Here is a 27,559-nt window from a genome sequence, read left to right as displayed (position 1 = left end):
GTAGTTATTTTGTGAGACTATAGATTTGAAATTAAAATGAGGAATATATTTCAATGCAGAGATTCACAGAGCAGTTATTTCCGGTATGTATCTAATGTAAAAATATAGAGTTCATTGTGTAGTGGTAAAATTAAAGCATCAAAGCAATCTTTGGGCTCAGACATTTTGGAGACCTACCTTTTTCTTTTTCCTTATTTGGTTAACTAAGGGATACAAATATGGAACCTTATATAGGAAGCATCTCTACCATTTGTACTAGTTTGTGGTTTTAATTTTAAATTTGATTAAATTAGTATATATCTTAATTGACATGGTATAAGTTAATTTTTGTGTTATTTGCTTTCGGTATAATAATGCCTGCATTAATTATGTGGAATTTTACTGTATTAATTTTGACCTATAACGTGAAAAGATTAACTTGATTATTGGAAACAGATATGTTTACTGTAAAATTCCGAGGTAAAGCAGGATTGAATCTTGGAAGGGTGTATGTAGGTAGAAGCAGAAAGCTGGCGCTTAGAGGGCAGGAGAAAGCTGGGCTAGTAGTTTAAAGGGGTAGAGGTGTTAGGAATGTTTTAGGGTTTGTTTAGTTGTGTTTTCCTTTTTGCATGGCAAAGTTTGAACTTTTTGTAGCCAAGTGTTAGATTCAATGATAAAGTAAGAAAGAGGAATTTGATAAAGACCACGTTTGTCTTGGAAAGAAGCACATATACTCCTGAAATGAAAGGGAAAAAGGAGTAAAGGTAGAAATTTTCATATGGGAGAATTGAAGTTTGAGGAAGCAGGAGACAACTAAGTCATTATAAATTACACGTTCAGTACTTTCAGATGTTTTTCTAAAACGTATACCTTGGGGTTGCCTATCAGACGGAGATGTATACCAGCCAAGACAAAATTACACTGAATTTATTTAGGGAATCGCTTGGCACACAGGTTTCGCTTCGCCTGCCATTTGTGAGGGACTTGTTTCTCGTCTGTGTGGTGTCAGCCTGGTGAGAGACACAGGACTTGCTTGTGGTTTGGAAGCTCTTTGTGAGCCTTCTGTATACATGGAAGCTGCTTCCAGTGTCTGTTCCTCTCAGGAATGAGTCTGATGATAGAGGTGCCATGCGCTGTAAGAGACGGGCAGTGGCCTCACCTGGCTCTCTAGAGGCTGGGAGCCTTGTGGACAGTTGGGAGGTGCTGGGCCAGCTGAGCCCCAGGCTTGGGACCAATCCTCTCCTCTGTGGAAACTGCTGTGGCAGATACCACCCAGGGTAACAGAAGCTGTTACTACAGTAGTACATTTGGAATTTCAACACCCAGAGGGCTGATAGAAGGCGGCTCATTCAATTTTATCTCACAAGGACATTGAAAACAAAATCCCCATCTAGTATCAGCATTTCACAAGAGGGGGGCATAATTTTTTGTTTACAAAATATAAAGAACTTGATGTGAGAGTGAAGGATAAATTTTTATATTGAATAAATTAAAATTTATGAAAAACAAATACTTTATCCCTTTTCCCTTACTTTTTACTATTTGGTGAAAACTTCGTCTTGGACTTGTGTGTGAAAACCACTGACCTACATCACTGAGGCTGTTCGTTTTGGGGAACTTGTTCTAAATGCTTGTCTTCCTTTTCCCCACTTCACCTCACAAGTGAAAGAAAGGGAGCTCTTGTGGTTGAAAGCTGGCGTGTTGTGGGGGTGGTGTGTGTGGGGGGTTACCCATATGAAAGGTTTATGTTGGGCCCATTTCTAAGCTATCCGCACTTGGGCTTACATCCATTCCACTTTTACCAATCTTCTAATAATTTACCATGTATTTTAATCATTCCTTGTTGGCCTTTCTCTTAGCTGGGAGTTTTATGACACTAGGCACTAGTTTCTACCATTTTTGTGACGCTTGTACCTGACATAATATTGAAGAAATATTAAGGTCTAGATAGGTATTTTTAATTGGTTTATTATACTAAAAATAATAAAACACATTAGGATTTATTTTATACTCTCACTGTTCCATGCCTCGCAGCCCCAACTGCCAGAGACACTGAAATTTTCCTTCATTTCCTTTTGAGGCAATTCTTCTGTAGAGCCATGTCCTGTGTTTAGGTTTCGCACCGAGCAGATGTGCAAGGGGCTCTGACTACCACTGTTGCAGAAGGTGAAAGGCGTTTTGCTCTACCAGACTGAAACTCGGCCACATTCCTTCGCCAGCCAGCGTGTTCCAGCAGCTGTCTGCTCCTTGGCTTCTGGGTGCTTTCACCTTGGCTGAGTACAGATGAACGTTCTGTCCCCTGCTCGGGTTTCTGTGGGGCCGGGGCTGGTGCTGCAGCTGCTCCTCCGGTGCCGTTGACTGCACCTCAGTAACTTCGTTGTTTTGCTCAACAAATCTTGACGGCTCTGATTTTTATCTTTTTAGCAATGTCTTAGTTGGTATGCCTCCTCATGGCTTTGTGTGGTGCTCATTAGCAAAATACCAAACCAGCTCAATATTGACAATGCCTTTGGTTAACAAAATCTAGAGATATAATTAGTGGTCAGAAAGGCACTGGATTTTAGTGGCTATCCCAACATTTATGTTGATACTCATTTTACCTCATGCTTATGTGGTGTTGAATGTGCCTGTCTGTGAGTCTTTAAACTTGTGAGCCCCTGGTTCTTAGAAGAAGCATCAATCATCCAGCCAAACTGTCAGATAAACGATTAAAAGTATTCATTTTGTGTTTCCTTCCAATCTACTTCCACCTTTATTTGCTGTAAAGCATAAATCCATTTAAATAAAGCCGTAAACCCATTTAAATAGTGTTTTTAAAAGAATATTAAACTTGATATTTTTGAACTTCTTGAAATAAACCTAAACATTACCTAAAATAGCGTGTATACTGTAGTTTTAAACTATTTGCATTTAACAGCAAACAAACCAGTTAAGCTTATAACTGATGATCAATATTTTCTGAACTGATAGCAGGATACATGGTTTGATAGTTTTCTGAAATGTTAATATATTAAACATACAAGATTATATACATAAATTCACATTTTGTTTATTTAGCAGAAAATGGCTCCCCTAAGTGCACCATGGTAGTGCTTGGATGTCTGCTTAACAGTACTGCTGAGACTGGGCAGGCCGAGGAGGGACCGCGTGGGTTCCTTTCTGCTCTTTGAGGACTGAATGTAGTTGTCTTAGTTGTGTGTGTGTGTGGATGTAGTTAGAGGCTCTCTGGCTTATTGGTAAGTTAACTCTTTAGGGTTATTGCCATGGAGTACTTATGATTTCCCCACACACAATTTTGTTCTTACTCACTGCTGTAGTCCAGGTTGTTAGATCTCCATAGCCTCTTCGTTAGGCTCTGCTTCATTCACTGAAGGGTGAACGTGTGGCTTCCTATTTCTGAAAAGGTTGATATTTTTTGTCAGTGTTTGGGGTTTTCCACTTCTTAAACCAGTGACTTTTTTCACTTCACTCTTGTAGGCAGTGCAATTAAAATCTAAGTTGCTTGGTAGGCATTTAAGGTCCTCTGTGATCTGTTCTCATTTAGTCTTTCCAGTTCCATTTTCAACTACACTCCTGGAGGAGACACACATCTGTGTACCAAAAGGTCTTCATTTTGGTCACCCATTCCCTCGAAAAAAGCCTCTTTGGCTCTCTAAGCATAACAGATACCATTACACTCTGAAACCTTCCCAGTTCTCTTTACTGTAAATGTCTACCATATCTGTTCCTGGTTTATATTTTTGTTAACATTTTAGTTTGTATTATATTACAGTGGGCATTAAACTATATGTAGTGAATCCATAATATTAGGCCAGTGTTTTGTACTGGGTTTCTGGGAATCAAATGGATGATCATTTGGAAAAATACCTAACACACATACTATTGTACTTGGAGGAACTTGCATTGGTAAAAAAAACAAAAAAACAAAACCACATGGTTTGAAGACATTATCTTTTTTTTCCTTTCCATCTTTTCTTTTAGTTTTCAATTTTAGTAAAAGTATACACCAACATAGTTTAAAGAATCTAATACTTCTTTAAGGTTTGTTACAAAGAAACAACTGTTCTCACCAGGACTTGCCCACATTTTGCTCTAGAGGAAACAATCTTTGGATTATTTTGCCATTTACCTCCCTGTTTTTAGGTAGTATATCTATCTTGCTTGCTGTTTCAATTTTTGGTGATAACTCTGGATTCACAACAATGAATGGTGAAGACTTAGTCCCCCCGCGTACTTCCCCCCATATTATTTGTTTATATTACTGATTGTTACATCATTGTTTATATTACATGAACGTTATTTGCAGCTATACATAGTCCTATGGTACTGTGTACCGCGGTAGCCAACTGTGATTACTGTCCTGCATAACTTTTTTGTCCTTTAGAGTTAATTTTTCTCTCTCCTTTTCTACCTCTCTCCCTACTTGTTTCCCTCCTCCCCAACCCATAGTTTTCCATACTTACCACTAATTCAACCTCAGATGCTCTCACAGTTGTCTAAACCTTCTCAAAAGACACCCAAATGCAGATTTATACACAGCTGTCATACTCGGCTCTCTTCACCCTGTCTCTTTGGGCGTTCTCTATTATCTAATTCTCGCTATTCTCCATTGACTCTTTGTTCCTTTATCTTTCTTTTTCTTTATTTATTCCCTTGTGTTGTAGAGTGCACCCCCCAGTAACTTTCTGAAAAAGAATTCTTGGAAGATAAACTTTTAGAGACCTCGAATGTCTGAAAAGATCTCTGTTCTTCCCTCATATTTGTTTTTGTTCGTCTGGGTGCGGGGTTTGTGTTGGACACCATTTTGAAGACATTGCTCCAGTGCCAGCTCACTCCCACTGTTGCTGTTACATCTAAAGCCAAGCCAATTGATTCCTTGTACATTATCTCTTTCTTTCTCCCTGGAAACTTGATGTGTCTCTTTTCCTCCAATGTACTGTGCCCTCTCAATCTGGAAGTTTATGTCCTGGGAAGTTTTCTTAAATTACTTTTTGACCTCCTCTCTCTTTATCTTTGTAGGATTACTATTACGGTTCAAATCTTGGACCGTCTTATGGTCCTTTAATTTTTGTATATTTTCTCTCCTTTTTTTTAAAACTTTTATTTATTTTAAGTGTGTTTTTCCAGGACCTATCAGCTCCAAGCCAAGTAGTTGTTTCAAGTCAGTCTAGCTGTGGAGGGCGCAGCTCACAGTGGCCCATGTGGGGATCGAACCGGCAACCTTTTTAAGAGCACCGTGCTCTAACCAACTGAGCTAACCGGCCATCCCTTCTCTCCTATTTTTTTACCTTTTTTCTGCTTTCTTGGGAGATTTCAAGTTTATCCTTCATTGAATTTTTGAAAAATTTTTTGTTTGCTTTCATTTTTAATTTCCAAATGCTTTTTCTTTACCCCTCCTGTTTTATTGAGATATAATTGACATGTAGTATTTTGTTTGTTTAAGGTGTAAATATAATGATTTGTTATTTATAATGATGACCACAGTAAATTTAATTTACATCAATCACCTAGCATAGTTACAATATTTTTTTTCTTGTGATGAGAACTTTTAAGATCTTCTCTCTTAGCAACTTACAAATATACAATACAGTATTTTTCATGGTAGTCACCATGCTGTACATTAGATTCCCAGAAATTAATTTATCTTATAACTGGGAGTTTGTGCCTTTTGACTGTCTTCAACCAGCATCTCTACTCCCAGCTCCCTTTTTTCCCTTAAGTTCTGTTTTAGCCGTATTCTTGTTTCATCAGTGCAGTATATTCTGTCTCTGTGGACATTAATGATCACTTTATTTTGAAATTTTGTTTCTAATTTATTTTCTCATATGGGTCATCTTCTACTTGGTTTTGATTTTTGTTTGCCATGTTAGAGAGGAGCCGTGTTCCTTGGTTATCTGTTACTTAGCACTTAGGGAGCTTCTAATGCCATGATATTGAGGTCATTGCTCTGGGTTGTTCATAGTCCCCACAGGAGACTGCTGGAGGGTGAAGGCCAGGCTGTGTTCTGGGAGCTGAAGGAGAAAACTGGGGATCTTATTGTCTGGCAGACATACGTTCATTTTCAGTACAGCACCTCTGCCCTCATCCATATTAATGTCTCCTGGTTCAGAGACCCTCAGCTTTAACCTCTGCAGAAAATAAACCTCAGTCTGGCAGGATTTCTATTGCTGTGGAACAACTTTAGCAGCTCAGAAACAATACCCATACTTAGTATCTACAGTTAATGTGGATCAGGAGTCAGGGCATCGCTTAGTGGTCACGGAACCCACTGGCCTGTGTGCTCGCTCATCTGTCGCTCAGGGTTCTTTCCCAACCAAGCTCACCTAGTTGTAACACAGTTCAGTTCCTTGAAACTGTAGTATCGAAGTCAGCAGCTCCTAGAGGCTGCCTGCAGTTTACGTCATCGTCATCGCAGCTTGCTCCTGCGAGGCTTGCAGAAGAGTCTTTTTTTCTCCAGTCAGCGAAAGACTTGAGTCTTATACAACATAACCTTTAATAGAAACATAACCTGATCTAGTGAGTGGTAGCCTATCAACATTGTCTTACTCTGTTGGTGAGAAGCAAGGTACACTTCTGCCCACACTCACGTGGCGATCAAACAGGGTGTAACATTCGGGGTGGATCGTGCTGCCCAGCTCAGAATTCTGCGGATCGCAGGGGATCTTGGAATTTGCTGCTTATGTACATTTTTAATCAATCCTTATTTTAGAACCTTTCCCTGCCTCATTCTCAACTTATACAAGCGCCACAAATTCCAAAGTATTTTGGGGGATTATGTGGTATACCTGGACTCGATCTTGGTTTTCTTTATAGCCAGTTTAGGATTCAGTTTCTTGGATATGTTAAATCCTTTACCACTTGTCCATTTGCCTTCTAGCATCCAAACGTCTGGTGACATAGTCTCCTTTCCTGTTCTTCCCATCTTTATAGGCTTATGCCTTTTTGAAAAATCCCCTAACTGTCATGTCTGTGGAGTTTTGAGAAAGAATAAAAGTTGGTACACGTATTATTCAAATCTGCCATCTTTATGCATGTGTTCTGAGATAACTTTTCCTTCCTCTAATCCAAGACTTAAATTTGGGTTTGTTGTTTTCCTTTTAAGAAAGAAAAATAAGGGATTAAAAATTTCCCACTTAATTCATTTTTCATGTCCTTTGTTTCTTTATCCTTATTTTCCAGTCATGTATGTGGGCCCTTAGCCATATTTTGTAACTTCTAAGCCAAACTCAACTTTGGCTTAGAGCAACTGCCTCCTTCTCTCTTAATCAGAACTTTTCTTGCCTCTTGTCTTGGCCTTTTCCATAAATCTTATCCTCAGTAGGCATATACCTTAACAGTTCTCTTGAGAGTGTATTTCATTTAAATTGGAAGTTACTAGCTGACATTTTTGTTATTCAGGACCCTTTTCTGTTTGGGGATAATGCTTTGCACTCCCTTTGGCATCAAATGACATTTAGAATCGTTTTAAGGAAGCACCTGATAGCAACATGACGTAGTTTCTGCATTGCATGTGTTGATTTGCAAGCCAGAATGGTAGCTGGCCAGTGGCCACTGGTGAAAGTCCTGTGTATCTGCTTACCAGTCCCTGTACTAGACTTGTTAGACTTGGACAGCTGTGAAATATCACATGTGAATGCTCCAACTTGGGCCTCTTCAGCGGCTGCTGCAACGCCTAGCTTTGTCAAAGCTGTTGTCTACTTCTCCGCTGGAAGCTGTGCGTAGACAGCAGGACAGAGATTTGCCGATGTGATTTAGCAGTGAGAAAGCAGCCAGGCCCTCCCCTCCAAGCCCAGCCCTATATTTGACATACAGGGCATAGCCTCGCTCATTCAAGTCTCTCAGCCCTTTGCAAATATAAACAGCCTTCCCCTTTCTCTCCTGGCCAGCTGGGGCCAAGAAAGAAGCCAGTGACTCTCCAAGTGCAGTAAATAGCTCTCCTCACCTCCTGACCTTGTGATTTCCTGGTGGTTCTGAGTTGCAGATCCTGCAATGGAGAGGGAGGGAACAAAGAGGTTGTAGAGGCCTCAGCTTCACAGAGCATTGAGCAGTGGGTGATATTGTATCCTCAGGCAGGGGTCGACCTCCATTTCAGTGCAGGTCATTCCAATGATTGCTGGACCTCCCAGTGCCACTGTGAGCTAGAATGGAATGGAGTGCAGTGGATCTGAATTCCTGGACTATGTCTCTGACCAAACTTCTGAGCTGGGGAAGTAGGTGTCATGTTCTATACCTACTTTTTAGCTTTTATTTCCCTCCTGGGGGAAAAGAAAAGGAATTGTGTTTATTTCTTGTTCTCTTTGCAATTTAGGAGCAGGACGTTTGGACTTTTGTTCAATCGAATTGAGCTTGTTTCCCAAACCATCTTTGTTTTCATTAAGCAAGGGATTCTCATCATTTTTGTAGTTGTCACATTATTGTCAAAATTCCCTCTTCCTCCACACTAAGTACTCTGTTTGGTGTGTATTTATCTTCAGTTAATTCATTTCTACAAATAAAGTGAATCAGTTTTTATTTTAATAAATTTTGATAGCAGATCACAAGATTTTCTTGTTCCTGTTTAATTCCAGCGTCCATCCAAATGTGAAAGAGATGATATGAGGTAGGAAAGGCAGACTTGTAAATGTGATTAAACAAAATTGGTGGTGAAGCCAAAGACAGGGAATTTTATTGGAAGCTTCATGGATGTAGTGTAATTAGGATATGACTGTAGGAAAGCCGCGATTGCATTGGCCAGAACCGTGACTCCCTAGCTTTACGACTTTGTACAAACACATCACTTAACCACCTGAATCTGTTTCCCCATCTTTAAAATGGGGATAATGTTACCTTTCCTGATACAAAGGATTTGAGTAAAGATCAAAAAAGTCAAAAATTATGAAAGAACTTTGAAAATGATGTTTCTCTGCAAATGTTATTTTTCTGCTTTTGATTTGTATTGGTGCTTGGAATGATATTTTAAATGTACACATATTAGGCCAGAACAAACTGATACCTAATAAACTTTGGAGAATTGAATTCAAACTTTATTTTGCTTATACTTAGGTAAACTTTTATTTACTTTACCTCAATATGATATACATACAATTAAATTCATCCACTTCAAGTCTCATGTTTTGACTATTCAGGTACGCGCGCTCATACATTATTTAGATAAATTGATTATCTAACAGTTAGTATTTGGTAGATGTGTTTGCAAAGTAGGCTATCAGATCCCCTTGCCTTTTCTTAAAAAGTATTTTAGCTTTTTTCCCCCGCTTTTGGAGTAAACATGAGCCCCTTTCATTTACACCGTTGGAGGGTTTGCAGTCTCTCCCTGGATTCAGTCTGTCTCTCAGCTCCATCGTAGAAAGACAAGGTAAGGAAAGAGTGCCTGAATTGAAGAGAGTAGGGAGAAGGAAGCAAGACAGGGCTATAGTTTTCAAATTAAATGTCAGTGGAAGCTTTTATCATAGGGCCAGTCTGCCTTTCAGTGTCACCACTGGAGAAGACCATAACCTCTTGAAACCACTGATGGCTTTCCTGGCTGTCAGTAAGTTGGGGATGGGAGCAGCCATATTCATTTCCTACATATGAGTGACTGTTTTAGATCTTCACCGAATATGCAGTAAATCAGTGGCTCACTGTGGGAAACATATTTGGGCCCTGAGAAGCAGGAATGAACTCATCAGAAGGCTCCCTTCCGATACTAGCAACTCTGTTCTAAGCCACAGTCTATGAAAACAGGGTTTAAGTAGCTCAGATTGATTACCCCCACCCCCAAGCCCTTAAAGTGCTGGCCTTCTAATCAGAAACCCTACTTACCCCAAGATAATCAGTTACTTTTTTTTACTTTTTCTGTTACTTGGTCTATTACTAGGTGGATTCGATTCCATTTCTTTTACCCTTTGTTCCATTCTCCAGAATGTAAATACTTTGTTATTATAAAAGTTAAACATGATCATTATTTTTAAAATTCCTAGTAATTTAGATCTGTCTAAAGGAGAAAATAAATCCCCTGCATTTCATCCTGTAGGTATAACCACTATTAAGAGTTTGGTTATATGGTATGTCTTACAAAAAGGAGGTTGTTTTGCATACTGTTCTGGAACCTGTTTTTTTCAGTTAACAGTACATTACGGATTTCTTTAAACCCTGTTCAGGATGCATACCTCATCTCATTTAAGAGCTGCATAGTATATGATTGTGTGATTGTACCACAATTTATAAGACTGAAAATGTGTTTTTTGACCATGTGGGGTTTTTTTTGAGAAATATCGGCATACTTTATCCATTGTTAGTATGTTTAAAGATTTTTTTCATAGTCAAGATATTAATCCTTAATGGACCAGCCTATCTCATTTTACTGCACTGTTTTACTGCTCTTCACAGATGTTGCGTTTTTTACAAATTGAGGGCAAGGCCCTCCACCAGCCAAAGGATCGCGACTCTATTGCGATACTACCTTTGTTGCAGTGACATGATAAGTGACCCAAAAAATCACTGCGGCGAGATAGCTGGGCAACTCTGCTCTATGCCCAGATGTGGAACCTGCTTCCCGAGCACTGACGCTTCCCTTCCCACTTCTCCCACTGACCGGCGCCCCCTGCCTGCCCCCCTGCAGTCCCGATGAGTGGCAGTTGCAGTGTGGAGGCTGCACAGGAGGTTGAGTGTGAGTGAATGGGAAACCTTTAACTATGATAATTTCATAGTCAGAGATGTGTTCCAGAATCTTTTCTTAGAATTGAGTAAAACCTGGTAAGTTACTTTTTGAGAATTTTGGTATCCTTTAAATAGCTTTCCTTGTGACACTACTGCTTTTGAGGGTCAGCACTAAATGTGTGAAGGGTACAAGTGTTAACCCCGCCTTATCTCCTCAAAAAAATCTGAAGATACTCTACTTTCCCCCACCTGCCTCTCACCCACAATACATTGTGCCGGTAGAAGAGCTGGTTGTTGTGCTTAGTCGGCCCTGGGGACTGATTACTGTAAGAACCAGAGACCTATAACTGATTTCTATTTACTTACGTAGGTGGCAGTTTTATATATGTTAATCTAAGCATCGCTACTAAAACAATCAGGACCTGACCATTGGACTCTAAGGCAGACAGACATCCTGGCTCTGGATTATTTTACTGGGAGCACAGGAGTAATCACCACAGTCTTAGAACTTCATTCTCCTCTGACCCTGTTTTTTCACTTCTCTGGGGAAGGAGCAAATTAGAATTGTTCTAAGTCAGGCTTGTTTAGAAAAGAGCTATTGTCTGATCCACCTTTATCCTGAATACCTACCTGTTTAGTCTTGCATAGGAAAACAGCTTTTGAGACACCAGGGATGCTGATCTTTCATTTATTTCTCTGTAATGGTTCCTGTGTGTCATTCCTCCCTCCCACCACCCCAATTTCTTTTAGGCCCTTGACATAGGACTAGTTTGTCATTTCACTTGCTTGCTACCTACCCCCACTTCTATACCAATACTCCAGAAGTGAAAGCATGATTTTTAGCTCAGTTTATTAAACGCCCATTACTCAGCCATCCTAGTTAAGAGCAAGGACCCCCTGATGTCCGTGATTTTTTTAGGTCTGCTCTTACTTTACCATCCCTACTGGAGTCTGTTTCAGATCACCTTGAAAATAGTTTTCTTTTAAAAATTGTGTTCGTACTCTATGTGCATCTGATTTTTTGCAGTATTCAAATGTAAATTTCCAGTAGGGCTGGATTATTGCTTTTTTCTAAAACTACAATTGAATGGGTAGCTGGGAAAGATGGAGCTTTTAGTGGTATTGTTCTTTCACCTAATTTGGAAACATTGTCATGTAATTCTAAACAGCGGTACATATTTTGACCAGCTCCTTAAATATTCTTGATTACTATTATGCCAACCCCTGTAGTATGTGTGGGAAATGACTATACTCTCTAGAAACTTGAAATCTCCTGTAAGAGATTGTGCACCCACATAGGTATAGCATCCTGTGTAAATATCTGTAGACAAATCTGTTCTCTTTCTTGTTTGGAACAAATATCCCAAAAGCTCTACAGTTTCCATAGGTCTCACGTCAGCCTTGTGCTTCATGAAAAGTTATTATCACATCCCTTTGAAGGTTTCTGTACTTGCTGCTGGAGGAAACTCCATTTGTTATAACAGGATATGGGGGGCTTTTTGGGAAGGACGTTCTTGGTGGATCATGCTGTTGATCCTGAGTGTCTGAGTTCATTTCCCTCCCACATGTAGGAAAATGGAGTCCCTATTTGGGCCCACTCAGTTTCACCGTAACTGCTTAGATACGCTGGACACTACTCATGCGAATTCGTTAAGTGGGTGCCAGTTTTTCCGGGGAGCCCTGTAGGTTGGCCCTTGGTCTTAAAGTTCTTTCCAGGGGGCAGTAACCCGAATAGTACATCCCTGGGAGTACCACCTTGTATGAGGAGGCCTCTTTAACTTAGTTGTTAGTCCTAATAACTAAGTGATTGCTCCCCTTTTTAATAGCGCCCACCATGAGCCACGCATGTCACTAGCCTGGTTAGTCACTTTAATGAGGTTTTCTGATTTTCCAAGTTCCTTCTGCCACTCACTTCTAGGTTATAAATGGCTACTGTTTTATGAAGGGGTGCTGAGGACGAGAAATTTGTTTTTTATTTTTTATAAAATGCCACTGGATGTGCTAAGTAGATCTCATGGAGAGGCAGCTTTCATTCCCTAGAGTCTGTCTGTGGGGAGAGCCTTGTGGGGGCTGTGGTAGACTACTACCTTCATATTATTTTATCATGTCCCTTTTGAATTTCTTAGCAAAAGTGGAATAAATTAAGAAGGGATTTTGAGTGGTATGTTTGTTGTAGGGAACATAGATCTGATTGTGGGTTTTTTTTCCTATAAACATTTTCTTCTAAGTTCTGTGTATGGTATTGATTTTAGTCTTCGCAGAGTCAAGCATTACCAGGATTGATACTTTTCTTACTGCAAAGAATTATAAACTGTGAAAGAGAGTGCTAGATAACGCACATGGTAATTTAAGTCTAGAAGATTAGAAAGTAGAGCTGGTGTTCATTACCACTTAATGTCCCCTGTAGCTGGCTTCTTAGACTTTAATGTGCATAGGAATCATTTGGGGATCTTACAGATTCTGATGCATTAGGTCTGGGGTGGAGTCTGAGAAACTCCCAGGGGAGTTGCTTCATTCAGGGACCACATTTTGAGTAGCAAAGGGTCTATAGGAGTTTAGGACATAATGTAAATCTAACTTTTAACAATACCAACCATGTATATGAATATTATTTTTCCGTACTAGGCACAGAGCAGTAAAACGAAGAGGACAGGCACTGGAGTCTGACAACAGGGATTCGAACTGAAGCTTCTCCCTTTACTAGCTTAACCTTGAGTACATTTTCTCTAACGCAGGATTCTCAGCTGTGGCACTGTTGACGTTTTGGGCCGAGAGAATTCTTGGTTGTGGGAGACTGTCCAGGGCATCGTGGGATGTTTAGCAGCGTGCCTGGCCTCTGCCCACTGGGTGCTGCTAGTAGCAGGCCTTCCTAGATTTGACATCCAGTACGTCTCCAGACATTGCCAAGTGTCTCCTGGGAGACAAAATCACCTCCAGTTGGGAACCACTGCTCCAAGGCTACTGTTGAAGTGTGGGAGTTCAGGGCAATTTATGGTGCAAGCACTTTATATAAGCAACTATGTACCGTGTTTCCCTGAAAATAAGACCGGGTCTTATATTAATTTTTGCTCCAAAACATGCATTCGAGCTGATTGTCCGGCTAGGTCTTATTTTCAGGGAAACACGGTAGTTTGCTTTATCATGAAGCTTCTACAAATTAGAGAATAAACATGTACTAGCCAATCAACAGTTTTTGCCACATCTGCATTTTGGAAACGATGATAAAGTTTGCTGTTTTTAAGCAAAGGTCCTCTCTCACAAATAAAAATTTTAAAAATTAATCAGATAGAAATATATTTTTTACAAAAATTGATTATGATTTTCATCTTGCTTCCAGGATGTTCTTTATAAGAAAGCTGTGCTACCGTTTGAAAATTGAAATTCAGCTTTGGTTTCTAATTGTTGGAATGGAAGAACAAGTAGAGTAGTCTGTAATAAGTTAGTGTTGAGGATGGGACTGAGGGAGTTCTCACAGAAACAATTTTAAAACAAAACAAAATGAAGTTTAAATACTAGCTTATGCAGTTATCTTGGAAATTTTTAAAGTCAACCCAGAGATCATATTAAATTCTAGTAAGACTGCTCTAATTACCATTTTTAAAATTGGTTTTATTAATTTCTTGGGATTATGCCTTAAATGACTTGTATTGATTATATTTTATGCTGTTCAAATTCTGTTTAAAACCATGTGTTGAACAAAAGTTAACTACCACTTGAGAGTTCTTTGTGTAATTGCCAATATAGTATTAATGAGGCATAGGAACTATATGGCCAACGCCACCCTGTCCAGTTGTCATTGGAGAGATGTTGGGTCTAAGATTGCAGGTAAGGCCAGTAGAGGTGAGAGGTCCTCGTCACTGAGTTTACTCAATGGAGACGGGTGCCTGTCAGTCAACAAACAGCCTGACCTTCCTGTACCAACGGACAAGTGCTGTAGTTCATGACAACTCCTGCTCCTAATGTTAATGTATGTGTATGCAGTCAGAAACCATTATAGAAATAAGAAAATGCTGTGTCAGAATTAAAAATGACCGTTACTTTTCTTAAAATACTTGCCACAGCTGTATTTATTTTGACTAGAGGAAGAAGCGAATGAAGGACACTATTCTTTTTGCCTTATATAAGAGTTCTATGTGTTACACTTTTATTTTGAAAAGTGTTTTTGTTCCAAATAGGAAGGCAAAAGCGTGGTCTGGTTTTGCCTTCTCGGTCTCAGCCTCATGCAGAGATTCTAATCACAGTTAAGTTTCAACACCGTCAGACAGGGATACGTATATTTTGTTCTCATCTTTCCTTAATTCCTGAATTTCAACCCCCATCTCCCAATTTAGAACTTTCCATATTGTCTAATCATGTAGATTAATAATTAATATACATGTCATTCTTAAGTCTGTTTCAACCAAGGTTCGAAATTGAAGTCATATTTCTTATTGTGCAACCAAAAGTATCTTCCGTTAAAGGGAGGGGGACACAGAAGGCTGGTAAAGGCATAGGCTGACCTGAGGGTAATCGGTTTGTAGAGAAATGGGTGCGGTGCTTGGACAGACCTTTCCCTGAACAATCTCACGGAAAGATTCTCTTCCCTGTTTTTCTTGACACTGACCTTCTGAGAGTTGTAAACTTTGCCCTCATCCCCGCCCCCCGCAAGGGGACTGTCTTCTAGACCAGTAGATCCTAACTTTTCCAGGGAGAACTTGGAAGAAAAAAAAAAACCAAGAAGTCTTGCAGGCGCCTGTAAGAAAATGCATATGACTAAAAGCTACATGAATTCTTCTAGTAACAGCTTTCGAGGGTATTAAAGGTTACTCAGGCAGCAGTGGTCTTTCCAGTGGGTTCTCAGACCCTTCACAGTAATTCCCAAGCCCCCTGGTTGAAGACCCACAGGTTAGGACCCACACTATGGAGTCTTCTCCAGGGCGTCTATTTCATGCTTTATGATTTCAACTATATTTGATGTAATTTCACTCAGAGTTATTTTTATTATTATAACCCACTTTCGTTCTCCATTTCTGACTAACAGAAGTGTGGCACATTTTTTCTTGGTTGTTATTACATAGTTATGTTTATGTTGTGTGCTTTATTCCTTAGCTCTCAGAAAAGTTTACACGTAAGCTAAGCTAATTATAAACAAGCAGCAATCTTGCTTTGGATTTCTAGTTATATCACAGGTGACAAGCTGTAAAATGTTAAGAGCTTATGTTCTAAGCTGGTTGTCCTCCTTCCAGGAACCTGTACCAGTGGTTCCCAAATACAAGCTACCTGCTTAAAGATCACTGGGTGATCTTTACAAGTAAAATGCAGATTCTTGGGTCTCCCTCTGGATATTCTTAACTCAGTAGACCTAGGATGAGGGGTCAGAATCTTTAATTTTTAAAGTTCTATAGATTATTTTGATGAATGATGAAATTTGGAAACCACCAATTTTCTGTACAACCCATAAAATCTGCTTGCAGTGGCATATTATTAAACCTTCTTTGTTCTTTTATCTTTTTTTCTGTACTAGAGAGCCAGTAGAATTGGGCCCATGCCAACATGTCACCTCTAGGGTTAGACTGTACTGTTAGTTTTTTCTGGGTCTCTTTCTTCATATCACCAAGCTGACTGAGAAGAAGTATATGGTACTGAACTCGAGTTGTAGACAGATGGGGATGCTGCCAGCACTGGGTTTGGGATGGCCTGGAGTCTCTTCCTGGCCTTGGTTCCTCAAAACAGAGGGGTTTAGAGTGGCCTTTTGCCTTTAAGTCTTAGGTATCATAAACTAGGTAAAAGAGGATAGTTCATCTTTTTATCTACAATATCTGTGTTAGTGTTGTCTTCTGCTTAATCCACTTTTCAGTTCACTCCAGGCTGGTAACCAGATGTTACGCCCGCATTAGCCAGTGTCTAGATTTTCTGCCCAAGTACATATGCTACATGCAACCATCGGCAGGGAGGTGGACTACAGATGACCAAGGACCAGTTCTGACCTCAGGATATGAAGCAGGACCGTGTTTCCTCAAAAATACGACCTAGTTGGACAATCAGCTCTAACATGTCTTTTGGAGTAAAAATTAATATAATACCTGGTATTACATTATATTATATTATATTCCCGGTCTTATATTAAGTTTTATATGAATTTTTGCTCCAAAAGATGCATTAGAGCTGATTGTCCGGCTAGGTCTTATTTTCGGGGAAACACGGTAATCAGATCAGGGTAGTATCCTTTCCCTAGCGAGGTCACTGCATGTTCCTAGAGGGAGAGGGCTCATTAAGAGCTCTCCCTGTATCCCACCTTGTAAAAATTATGGTCAGACTGCAGTGTACACATGAATGTCAACTATAATATATATAGTCACAGGATGTGGAGTACAGCATAAGGAATATAGTCAGCGGAACTGTAACAGCTATATACAATGTCAGAGGAGTAGTAGATTGGGGGGGCTTATCACTTTGTGAGGGGTATAAATATCTAACTGTTACATTGTTTTGTACACCTGAAACTAATAATAATAAAAAAATTATGGTCAGATGTCATGTACACGTAGGAAGCTACCTTTATTTTTAAACTCAAAGATGGTCTCTGCATATGAGTATGACTTCATATTAGAGACAGTGTTAAATGATCTCTCTCTCCTTCCATACATATATACAGTCTAAAAGTTTTTTATAGTTCTTGGGAATACCTATCACAGGGAGATACTAAAGAACCATACTGTTTGAGCCAGTGGTAATAATTAGTAACAGTGGTGATCACTACCATTTAATGAGACTTATTAAATGGTAGTGATCACCACTGTTACTAATTATTATGTGTGTCTGTTGCTCTAAGAGGTATTGTTCCCCCCCCCCCCCCATTTTAATTCTCAAAACACTCCTGTGAGGTAGGCGGTGCCTCCTGGCCCTTTGGGCCCTACTCTTCCCACTGGCCCCTGTTCTTTTGTCCATATTTTCTCCCTTCTTTTTTTTGCCATATTTTTGATTGCCCAGCTTTTGATTCTTTCTGGTTTTCTTTTATATGCTTGTTCCCCTATGTTTCTGTTACTTCTTCCACTCCAAAATTTCAGACTGAAAGAAAAAAAAAATCTGTGGTCGGTTTGAAGGAAGTGCAGTATAGGGCCACAGGTAGCTTAGGTGGTTTTTTGTCTTTTTTCTTTTTTTCCCTCTCCCTTTCTCTTCCTCTCCTCTTTCTCTTAAATGAAGGAATCTTACCTTATCTCTAACCAGTTAGCAGAGGGCTTCTTGAAGACAAGATGTTTTTGTCTTGTTCATTATCAGAACCCCTGACTTTGAGCATTCTAATAACATGGGCATTCAGGAGGTGTTTGAGTGAAGGAATCCAATTCACACCATACATTTATTTAAAGGAGCAGTTTTGCCTGTTCTGTAGAAAGTATTCTGTGTATTGACTGGCATATGCAAGTCTCTCCAAGTCAAGACCTTTTGGTATTTGACTGACATACATCATTATCCTTGAAATCGCTGTTACTAGTTAGATTTGAGAAATCTAAGATGAAGACGTGTGAGTTAACCACTGCATACCGTTACCCATGTTACTGCCAGTTTGTGAGAAGTTCTTTTAAATGAATAACCAAGACCATTCCCCAAACTTAGTGTATTTTTCTCGCTTTTCAATACCAGAGTACTGCACTCACTTGTTTGGGCAGCTATATTAAGCTCTCATTGGTCTTGGGATTGGAGGGCAAATTTCTTTATATTTTTATTAATATACTTTTGAATACAGAGTACTCTGTAAGGCAACACAGTACTTTGGAAAGTTATGACCAAATCGTGGTGTAAGTAAGTGTCGGTAACAGTGATTTAACAGGTACGGGATAAATTAACTTCCCAACTGAAATACTTAGAGCGTGGTTATGGAGTCTAATATACATTGAAATGAAAATTCAGTAACTGGTAATTGGATGCATTCTCCTCCCACCCAACATGGTTTATAATGTAAAAAGTACTGCAATCTGTTGTGCTCCTTTTAGGGTAAGATGATAGAGCAAGGTTTAAGAGCAAGAAGAAGGGGCCCAGTCAGTAGGTCAGAAATGAAACTTTTGTGCTTAAATGGTTATCAGAAATGATGTAGCTGTGAGCAAACTGCTGTGATTATTCATCAATTTAATATAATTCTGTGTGCTGAGAAGTGTGTCTGGTTTTTGAAGTATTGTTTACATTTTCTTTTGATGTGTTAAGGAGAGAGTTGAGATTTGAGGAGTTTCTTACTTATTCACAGCTAAGTAGGATAAGAATGGGTTCAGCATTCTTTTATCATTCAATTTACTTGACCTAAGTCTGGTGGGTTTGTTGCAGTCCTGGATCATGTCTGAACGATACTTCTGTTTTGTGGCAAGAATCTACACATTAAACAGAACGGGAGAGGAGAGAGGATCTTTTCCTCTTTTTTGGTACACTGTAAAAATTGAGATGGTGCTACCTCTGCTTATCTTTTGATATATTATTTAACAGTGCTGGTCCCAAAGGTGATAACATCTATGAATGGAGGTCAACCATTCTGGGGCCGCCAGGATCCGTATATGAGGGTGGCGTATTCTTCCTTGATATCACATTTACACCAGAATATCCCTTCAAGCCTCCAAAGGTAAGAAATCCCCCTGATTTATACTAAAATTTACATATTTCCATGAGAAATTATTGAAGTTTTTAATCACAAAAAGTAGATTTCTATCTTAATGAATGTCTAAGTACATTTGAACGTACACGCACCACTTCTTTGAGTTGACTTTGTCTCATTTGGCAGAGACTGTTTTTAGAAATAAGTGCTTTGATCCTGCTACAGTAAGTAGTCCTCCCTTACACACGAAGATATGTTACAAGACCCCCAGTGGATCCCTGAAACCACGGATTGTACTGAAACCTACATATACAGTTGACCCTTGAACAATGCAGAGGATAGGGGTGCCCCATGTATAGTTGAAAATCCACATAGAACTTTTTTTTTTTAACATTTACATTTTTTTATTATGGAAACATAGGTATGATCTTAATACTCTAGAGTCTGCACTTTACTATTAAAGATACATAGATTCCGGTTTGGAGAAAATGGAACGGGTGAATGTGTTTTTCTAAATTTAAATAAATTATTATACCTGACTGTTTCCAAGAATACATTCTCATTTTAAAATTTTCTTGCCCCAGTAATTTGGCTTTTACTTTCTCTATAAATATTCTTGCTATTTCACTAGTCTGATTTTCTTCAGTTTCTCTACTGTTCCTCCACTATTGGAGACAATGTTATAAGAAAGCTGAAAAGATAGATATTAAGAGATAACAATCTTTCTTTGCATTTCTTTAAATAGACCTTATGAAAGGTTACTAGTAAAAACCACCTGAATTGATTCTCTTTGATATTATCTGTTTCACTTAATGAAGTTATTCCATCAGGCATATTTGCACTTTCTATTTGTGTATTGATTATCTTTATTAAGTATGGAATTAACAGCAATGATGATAGATACATGCTATATTTTTAATATATATCTTCACTCTTGCTTAGTAATATTAGTGTTACTAGAGCAGTAGGAGTTTTTAGAAAACGCTGTATGCATCCTTGGATATATATGTCGTTGCCAGTCATCTTTTAATTCTGTTCTTTTTCTGCCTCAAGAAACTTTCTAACCACCAGTGATTGCTCCCCTCAATGGAAGTTGCAGCAAGGAAATCTTCAAGTAATCTCCACATAGAACTTTTGACTCCCCCAAAACTTAACCACCAGTAGTCTACTGCTCACCAGAACCCTTACCAATAACATAGTCAATTAACATATTATTCATGTGTATATTATATACTGTATTCTTATAATAAAGCTAGAGAAAAGAAAATGTTAAGAAAATTGTAAGGAAGAGAAAGTACATTTACAGTATTTATGGAAAAAATCCACATAGAAGTGAATTCACGCAGTTCAAACACATGTTTAAGAGTCAACTATTTTTTCCTATAAAACATGCCTGTGATAAAATTTATAAATTAGGCATAGAGATTAAGAACAATAATAGTAAACTAGAACAATTATAACAATAAAAGTTACGTGATAAAAATTATGTAATAAAAATTATGTAGTAAAAGTTATGTGAATGTGGCATTACTGAGTAAAATAAGGGTTACTTGAACACAAGCGCTACCATCGCCTGATAACCGGGCGGGTGGAATATGCTGGACAAAGGGATGATTCACATCCCAGGCAGGACGGTGCGAGATTTTGTCATGTTATTCAGAGCGGCACATAATTTACAACATGAATTGTTTATTTCGGAATTCTTTTAATATTCTTGGACTTCAGTTGACCGCAGGTTACTGAAATCACGAAAAGCAAAACTGCGGATAAGGAGGGACCACTATATTTATAGTAACCCAGAATTAATCCCCTATTTTCCACTCAACAAAAAATTTCTAAACAGTTAAAAATGGTGTCAAATTATCCGTGCACTAAGATAATTTGAGAATCAGAAACTCCTACCAAAGCCATGGGTTCTGCTCCTTGTCATCTTTTGGTCTTGTCCAAATCTTCAGCCCTAGGCTGAAGATTTAGGTTTCTCAACTAAACCTAAACGTGGGATTGCCCAAATCATCCATTTCCTATAACACTTATCCATCTATAATTCTCATTCACACTGTCAGAAGGAAGACCTCTTCTTGGGGATGGAGTAGGCTACTGCTGTGTTTCCCCGAAAATAAGACCGGGTGTTATATTAAGTTTTGCTCCAACAGATGCATTAGGGCTTATTTTCAGGGGATGTCATCCTGAAAAATCATGCTAGGGCTTATTTTCTGGGTAGGTCTTATTTTCTATTTTCAGGGAAACACGGTAGATACATGTACAATTGTAGCAACAATAAGTGATTGAAAATTTGTCATTTAAAAAAATGGTAAAGTTATTTTTACTTTGGAATGATTTAGGATATTTCACAAATACAAATCAGACCAAACAAAACCACCCAGGGGTATGTTTATTTGTCTCCTGCTGTGTCCTTACCCATCTCTGGCTCCTCCCCTGTGGAGACTCCATTATAGTGAATTCTGTGATTTAAGTAGAAAGCGATCTGCAGGATATGATGTAAAAGACAGAAGAAGCAGAAACAAATCTCATCTTCAGATTCTTTTTTCCACCGCTTTTTGCGTGTGTGATCGTTTGCGAAGCATTTTGTTTTAATTGTCTTTTATGTACCCACTGTCGTACCTCAGATTGAATTTGTTTCTAAAGCTTACTTTGAGGCCATGTAGTACTACCAACTAACACAAGAGGTCAGCAAACAGCTATTCAAATTTGGAAATACAGGAAAATATTTAAAACATTAAAACTGCCAAAGATGAATTCAAGAATTATTTAAATTACCTTGCTTTCTGTTGATGGATATTACTTTTTAAATGAAATTGACAGTCCCTGAGATTGTACTAATGAACACGTTTTAATCTCAAATTTATTAAAGTCTCTTAACCTATTTTGTACCAGCTTTAAACTGTTACTTTTTTCACCTTTTTAAAAATTGTTTCTTTAAAAGTTTTTAATTAGAATCACTCAATTGGAAAGGTAATTTAGTAAAAAGCTTCATTGTTTGATGTTTTTGTTTAACACTGTCTTATTTTTTAGGTTACATTTCGGACAAGAATCTATCACTGTAATATTAACAGTCAAGGAGTTATTTGCTTGGACATATTGAAAGATAATTGGAGTCCAGCACTAACCATTTCTAAAGTCCTCCTTTCTATCTGCTCACTTCTTACAGACTGTAATCCTGGTAAGGTTAATAATTTTTTACCTTATTCTTCCTCACCTGAAAAATATTTGTTTTCCACACAAACTTACAGATTTTCTACAGATAAAGTAGATATTATTTTTCTAACAGCTTTAAAGGACAAAAACTAATTGCTTTTCAAAGAAATTTTTTATGACAACTTCAATCAACTAGTTGAAAAATGCAGCAACTTCACCATTAATTGATACATGTTCCAGGAACAAGATGTTTTAAACTAAAGACTTAGAGTTTGCCATGGGTTTTATTTTTTTCCTTTTGCGTATTTCTTATATGGTTCTCTTAAACCACACACTTAAATGTTGAGTCATCTGCCTGTCTGACCTCATCTATGTCTGTGGGTTTACTGAGCTTCCCCTATAGCTGGTTACTGAGGTGGTGTTCAATTTTGAAAGCGATGTTTCTTTGCTAAAATACTTAGTGATTACCAGACAGATGTTGGGCAGGGAGGACTTAATTTCCTTTATTAAAAAAACAATTTTTCTAAAGATTCTGTTTAGGATTCAGAGAAACGCTATAAAGTGAGGTCCAGCTTTTGACCTGGCTGACCTGAAAGTCCAGGCTCTTTCTAGGTAAACAGGACAGAGGTAAATAGTGTTACATTGCAACAGATTCCAGAACTTCACCGTATTCAGTCATAATTGCTGCCACTGAGTGAGTGGAAGGTCACGTGAACACAGCTAAGTGTTCATTATAATCTGGAGCCTTGAACATTCTAGTTTCTATTGAGTTTACCGTAACAGAGGTGTTTGGGAGAGGAATGGAATAAACTAAGGAGATAAAGTCTGAGAAAATTCTTAAGTACCCACAATGGTGGAGTGATAGTTCAGAGATGGGTTTGATTACAAATACTTGGTACATTTCTTCCCAAGCTGTCACTGATTTATTTGCTAAAACTTAAAATGTCCTTTTCCCAAAGTAATCTACGTTCTTTTCTTCCAGCCGACCCCTTGGTGGGAAGTATTGCCACTCAGTATATGACCAACAGAGCAGAACATGACAGAATGGCCAGACAGTGGACCAAGAGATACGCTACATAAATTGGGTTTTCACAATTCTTACATTATTTGTCACAGAGAGAGCTGCTCATGATTTTGAAGGGGTGGGGGAGGGTGGGAGTTGGTAAAGAGTAGGGTATTTCTATAACAGATATTATTTAGTCTTATTTCCTAAGATTTTGTTGTAACTTAAGGTATCTTGCTACAGTAGACAGAATTGGTAATAGCAACATTTTAAATTGTCATTAGTTCTGCAATATTAGCTGCAGTGTAGTACTGAGAAGAATAGACATTTGGGTTCAGTTGCTTGTAGTCTGTAAATTTAAAACAGCTTAATTTTGTACAGGTTACACACATGGCCATTTATGTGAAGTCCTTCCAAGATTACATACTTTTATGTTTAAAAAATTGGAACTTGTTTTCCCTTCTTGGAAGGGAACATTGATATTTAACAGTTTTTAGAGATTGTCATCTCATATATATAAAATGGGCACGTGGCTATAAGACACCATATAGGAAATTAGTAGTTACGTATTTTATTTTATATGCCAATCTACTTTATTGTGAAAAGATTAGAGGTTTGAATCAGGACTCGTGAAAACCTGTAGTGAAATACCTTAAGCAGTTAACTGTAAGGCGTGAGTAGGAGTTGCTCAGTGGATTGGTTATATGTTGTGGACTGCTTAAGTCTGCATTTGTTACTGTGCTAATAAACAATATTAAAACAACCACCTAACACTGCTGTATTCATTTACTTTCTTTCTGTCTTTGTTAGTACTGTGCAGATTCTTTCTTTTAAACTTGAATGATCTTTGTTACTAAAGAAGCAACCTAGAAGTAATTGCAGACAATAAATAGGTATTATGTATCACCTATGTTAGGATTGGTCAGTTACTATAATTTACACAACAGCCTTGTGGGATAGATGATTTTTTTAAGTGTCTTAGAAAAGGTTAGATAATTTAATGCATCATCTTTCAAAGATGAAGCCGACTGCATCTTTTTACAAGCATTTCTAAAGTACAGATGCTGTGGTGGCAAGTACCTGAGCAATGGGTAGATACATCGGGTACTGCCAACTGCCCTCTAACATGGCTGTTCTAAGTGTTCATATCTCTAGGGTGCAGCAATTCTATTTCTTTGTAGCTATAGCAGAGAAACTCACCCAGGCACACAGGGTGAAGGTACATAACTAATTCATTAAGCATTTAAAAAGAATATGCTAAGTATATGCATGCTAACATTGATCTAAGTTCAGCAGGAAAAAGCAAACTGCAGAACGATTCAGTGTATTTAAAAATAATTGTAAAAGTATTTATCAATCTATGTAAAATACAAAAGAGAAAAAACCTAGAAGATCAAACACTCAGTAACTGGGAGAGAAGGCAGGGAATGACTTACGGTAACCATATCTGAGTGATAATTTTTGACCAAAAAAATGGGATGAGAAGTTTTAATGAATTATACCGTAGCAACACTAGCTGATTTATAAGTTTTGTATCTTTTATACGTAGTTCTTGGCTGGAACTCACTGAACTGAGCCAACTGAGCTTAAATTCACTGAACCTAGCCTTAAAAGTATTCATTTTAGGATGTTAAAATTTACTGGATGTTTTTAGATTTCTTTGCTGAACAGCTATTTCTTATTTTACATTTAAATAGCTAAATATAATCAAATAACTGCTTTCACATTGAAACCACTAACTTGCTTCCTACTTATACAATTAGTTAAAATATTGTCAATTTGCTAAATACAATGAGCCCCACTGCTCAGATCTTGCCAAGATTCAGAGAAGCTTAGCACAAACTCAAGGTATCTAACTTGAAGACTACTGTACTCCAATATTTATATGAAACATTTTATTCTACAAGACTACATATGCAGAAAACTATTCCAAAAGGTATACTATTCTGTCCTTACGAGCCTAGCAATTTTCTAAAGATGGGAGAAACAGTTTGAACGTATTTACACTACCTACTAACTCAAGTCATGCTCAACATATAATTTGAACAAAGCGAAATCATAGGTATTGTTCTATGTACCCTGTTTCCCCGAAAATAAGACCAAGCCGGACAATCAGCCAGGTCTTATTTTCGGGGAAACAGTAGCAAGATGTCCACCAGATAAAATATACATCACTTAGTACCCAAATTGTTTACTGTTTGTGATTGAATTTGGACACAGTAAAATGCCACTTTGTAATCCTAGGCGTTAGATGACTAGTGAATATTTTAAAAACAAATTTATGTTTGAGCTAAGAATATTTAAAGTTATACAGAATGATGTCTTCTGAAACAGGTCGTGGGGGGTGCTACTCATAGGTACAAACATATCTAACAAAGGTGCTATATCAAGGACACGTTTTAAGCAACCAGAATGCAAATATTTTACAGCAGGCAATAATAAACTTAGCCCAAATAATTTAATTAAGATCTACAGTGCATTAAATTACTTCCTTTGGGATTTCCAAAGGACCAAAGGTAGCTACAAATGGTGTATTTTAAATATGTTCACAGACATTTAAAAGCAGTCACTATTCAGCAAACAATTGTGGTACTGATTTTTAGTTCTCAGAGCTAGAGTTCCCTTTGTTTTTCCTCCCAGGCAAAGGAAAGCTTGATTTGCTCTGGGGCTGGGAAAGTTTGCTGGCTAACAGAGTGAATGGTTCAATCAAAGTTTTCCGATCTGTAACCGTTACCTCCCACAGTCGCACTTTCTCACTTTTTGCCCATTGCTGTGCCACTTCAGCGTCCACTTGTCTCTGCTCAGAAAGGTCGATTTTGTTTCCTAGTACAACAATTGCTACCTGAAAGAGAAATGGATAAAAAGATCACACTTTGCCAACATCAATTCCTAGGCAAAATGGAGAAATAAAGGAAACTGTCCCATTTAACAAATTGATTCAACAAAACTGATTCTCAGATGTGACCTGAATGATAAAATACTAGGATATAACATCACTCCTTCCTTAATGCATTTTTGGTAGAAATACAGATGATCTACAGGCTGCTGTGAAACAAACATTTTAAATTAACAGGTGAAGTTATTCAATTCGGGTAGGAATGGAGGCTAGACTTGGGGAAATTAATATCTAGGACACAGTAGTTTGACTGAAATGTGTCTGCATTTCAGTTTCACTAGACGGTTTGCTGTTTTGCTCTATATACTTCACAATATAAGAGGACTCCCAGGCTGTGAGTTCTGTACCCCTAGAACCTAAGTTCTATTGACAGTGGGAAGTTTTGTTCTGTTCACATTATTCCCAATCATAGAAAAGTGCCTGGTGCAAGCACTAAATATTTGTTCCCTGTATGGACCAATAGGAACATTTTACACTCAAGGCCAAGCAATCAATGATTCACTTAAACTTGATTGCTTGCTACACACCAGGCACTGTTTCAGGCACCCAGAACACAGCAGTCACAGCCCTAGCCCAGGGGGGTGGGGAGGGGAGGAGAAATAACCAGATTTTCAGATGGTGACTGTAAAGAAGACAATAAAACAGGATAATGGTAAAGTGGAGGAAGAGCAGCAACAGTTGTCAGAGAAGGCACCCCTGAGGAGAAGCTTTGAACTAGGACCTCTGAGCCGCGCTGTGTTCCTGCCTCGAAGTTGAGCTCCCTCTGCTCCAGCTGAGGCCACACCTTTCTGGTGGCATGGAAGAGCAGGCCCCAGAACTCTGGTTTTCTTGGCAAATCTCATACTCCTCCATTTCTCAGCAGGAACTGTCCCTTCAAGCCCTCCTGTCGCTCATCACCCTCACTGTCGGGAATTGTCATGCTTCTGTGAATTCTCCATGTGCATGTTATTTAAAATTTTATTTTCTATTAATCTGTGTTAATTCAATTATTAGCCCAGCTAGAAGAACTTAGAAGGTGAGAGGGAAAGTATTTTAGCCCCCTCAATTTTGACGAGCCAGCCAGAGAATTCACAGGCTGGGCCGCTACAAGCAAACTGGACTGCGCAGCCGAGAGGTCATGGACGTCTGACCACAGCCAGCAGAGATGGTGAGCACTTGACCCCATCGGCCTCTCTGATGTCTGTGGGTTTTGCTGTAAGTCAGAAGTGGTAAGAGCCCTTTTTCTCTCTTCTGAATTTAGATTAGCAGGAGAAGACATTTGTGGAACTAGTTTCTTGGGCAAACACAACTCTGGTAAAAACTTGGTTTGAGTGCTCTTGTTTTCTACTGA

The 27,559-nt window shown here is 38.5% G+C and overlaps 2 protein-coding genes across 5 annotated transcripts in view; one reads left to right on the top strand and one right to left on the bottom strand.

Moving 5' to 3' along the window:
* Nucleotides 1-24,104, top strand: part of UBE2E1 (ubiquitin conjugating enzyme E2 E1) — a 63,216-nt gene extending 39,112 nt beyond the window's left edge. For both annotated transcript variants that reach the window (XM_033131587.1, XM_033131586.1), the window contains exons 4-6: nt 19,069-19,201; nt 22,208-22,355; nt 23,313-24,104. In XM_033131587.1, coding sequence (XP_032987478.1) covers nt 19,069-19,201; nt 22,208-22,355; nt 23,313-23,410 — 379 coding nt within the window. In that variant the 3' untranslated portion in view covers nt 23,411-24,104. The remainder of the gene's footprint in view (nt 1-19,068; nt 19,202-22,207; nt 22,356-23,312) is intronic.
* The window catches only part of NKIRAS1 (NFKB inhibitor interacting Ras like 1), a 34,671-nt gene continuing 16,219 nt past the window's right edge, over nt 9,108-27,559 (bottom strand). Inside the window, exons 4-5 of one of the 3 annotated variants that reach the window (XM_033131589.1) lie at nt 26,068-26,175; nt 9,108-9,349 (exon numbers count right to left, since the gene is read on the bottom strand). In XM_033131589.1, coding sequence (XP_032987480.1) covers nt 9,311-9,349; nt 26,068-26,175 — 147 coding nt within the window. In that variant the 3' untranslated portion in view covers nt 9,108-9,310. Of the gene's footprint in view, nt 9,350-17,622; nt 17,665-24,235; nt 26,176-27,559 lie in introns of those variants that run through there. The other 2 variants (XM_033131590.1, XM_033131588.1) reach the window with 2 other exon arrangements.

This window comes from Rhinolophus ferrumequinum, chromosome 17, assembly GCF_004115265.2.
Source record: "Rhinolophus ferrumequinum isolate MPI-CBG mRhiFer1 chromosome 17, mRhiFer1_v1.p, whole genome shotgun sequence".
NCBI classification, from domain to species: Eukaryota; Metazoa; Chordata; class Mammalia; order Chiroptera; family Rhinolophidae; genus Rhinolophus; species Rhinolophus ferrumequinum.
Note: the sequence above shows the minus strand (reverse complement) of the source record. Positions and strands in the feature narration are given on the sequence as shown.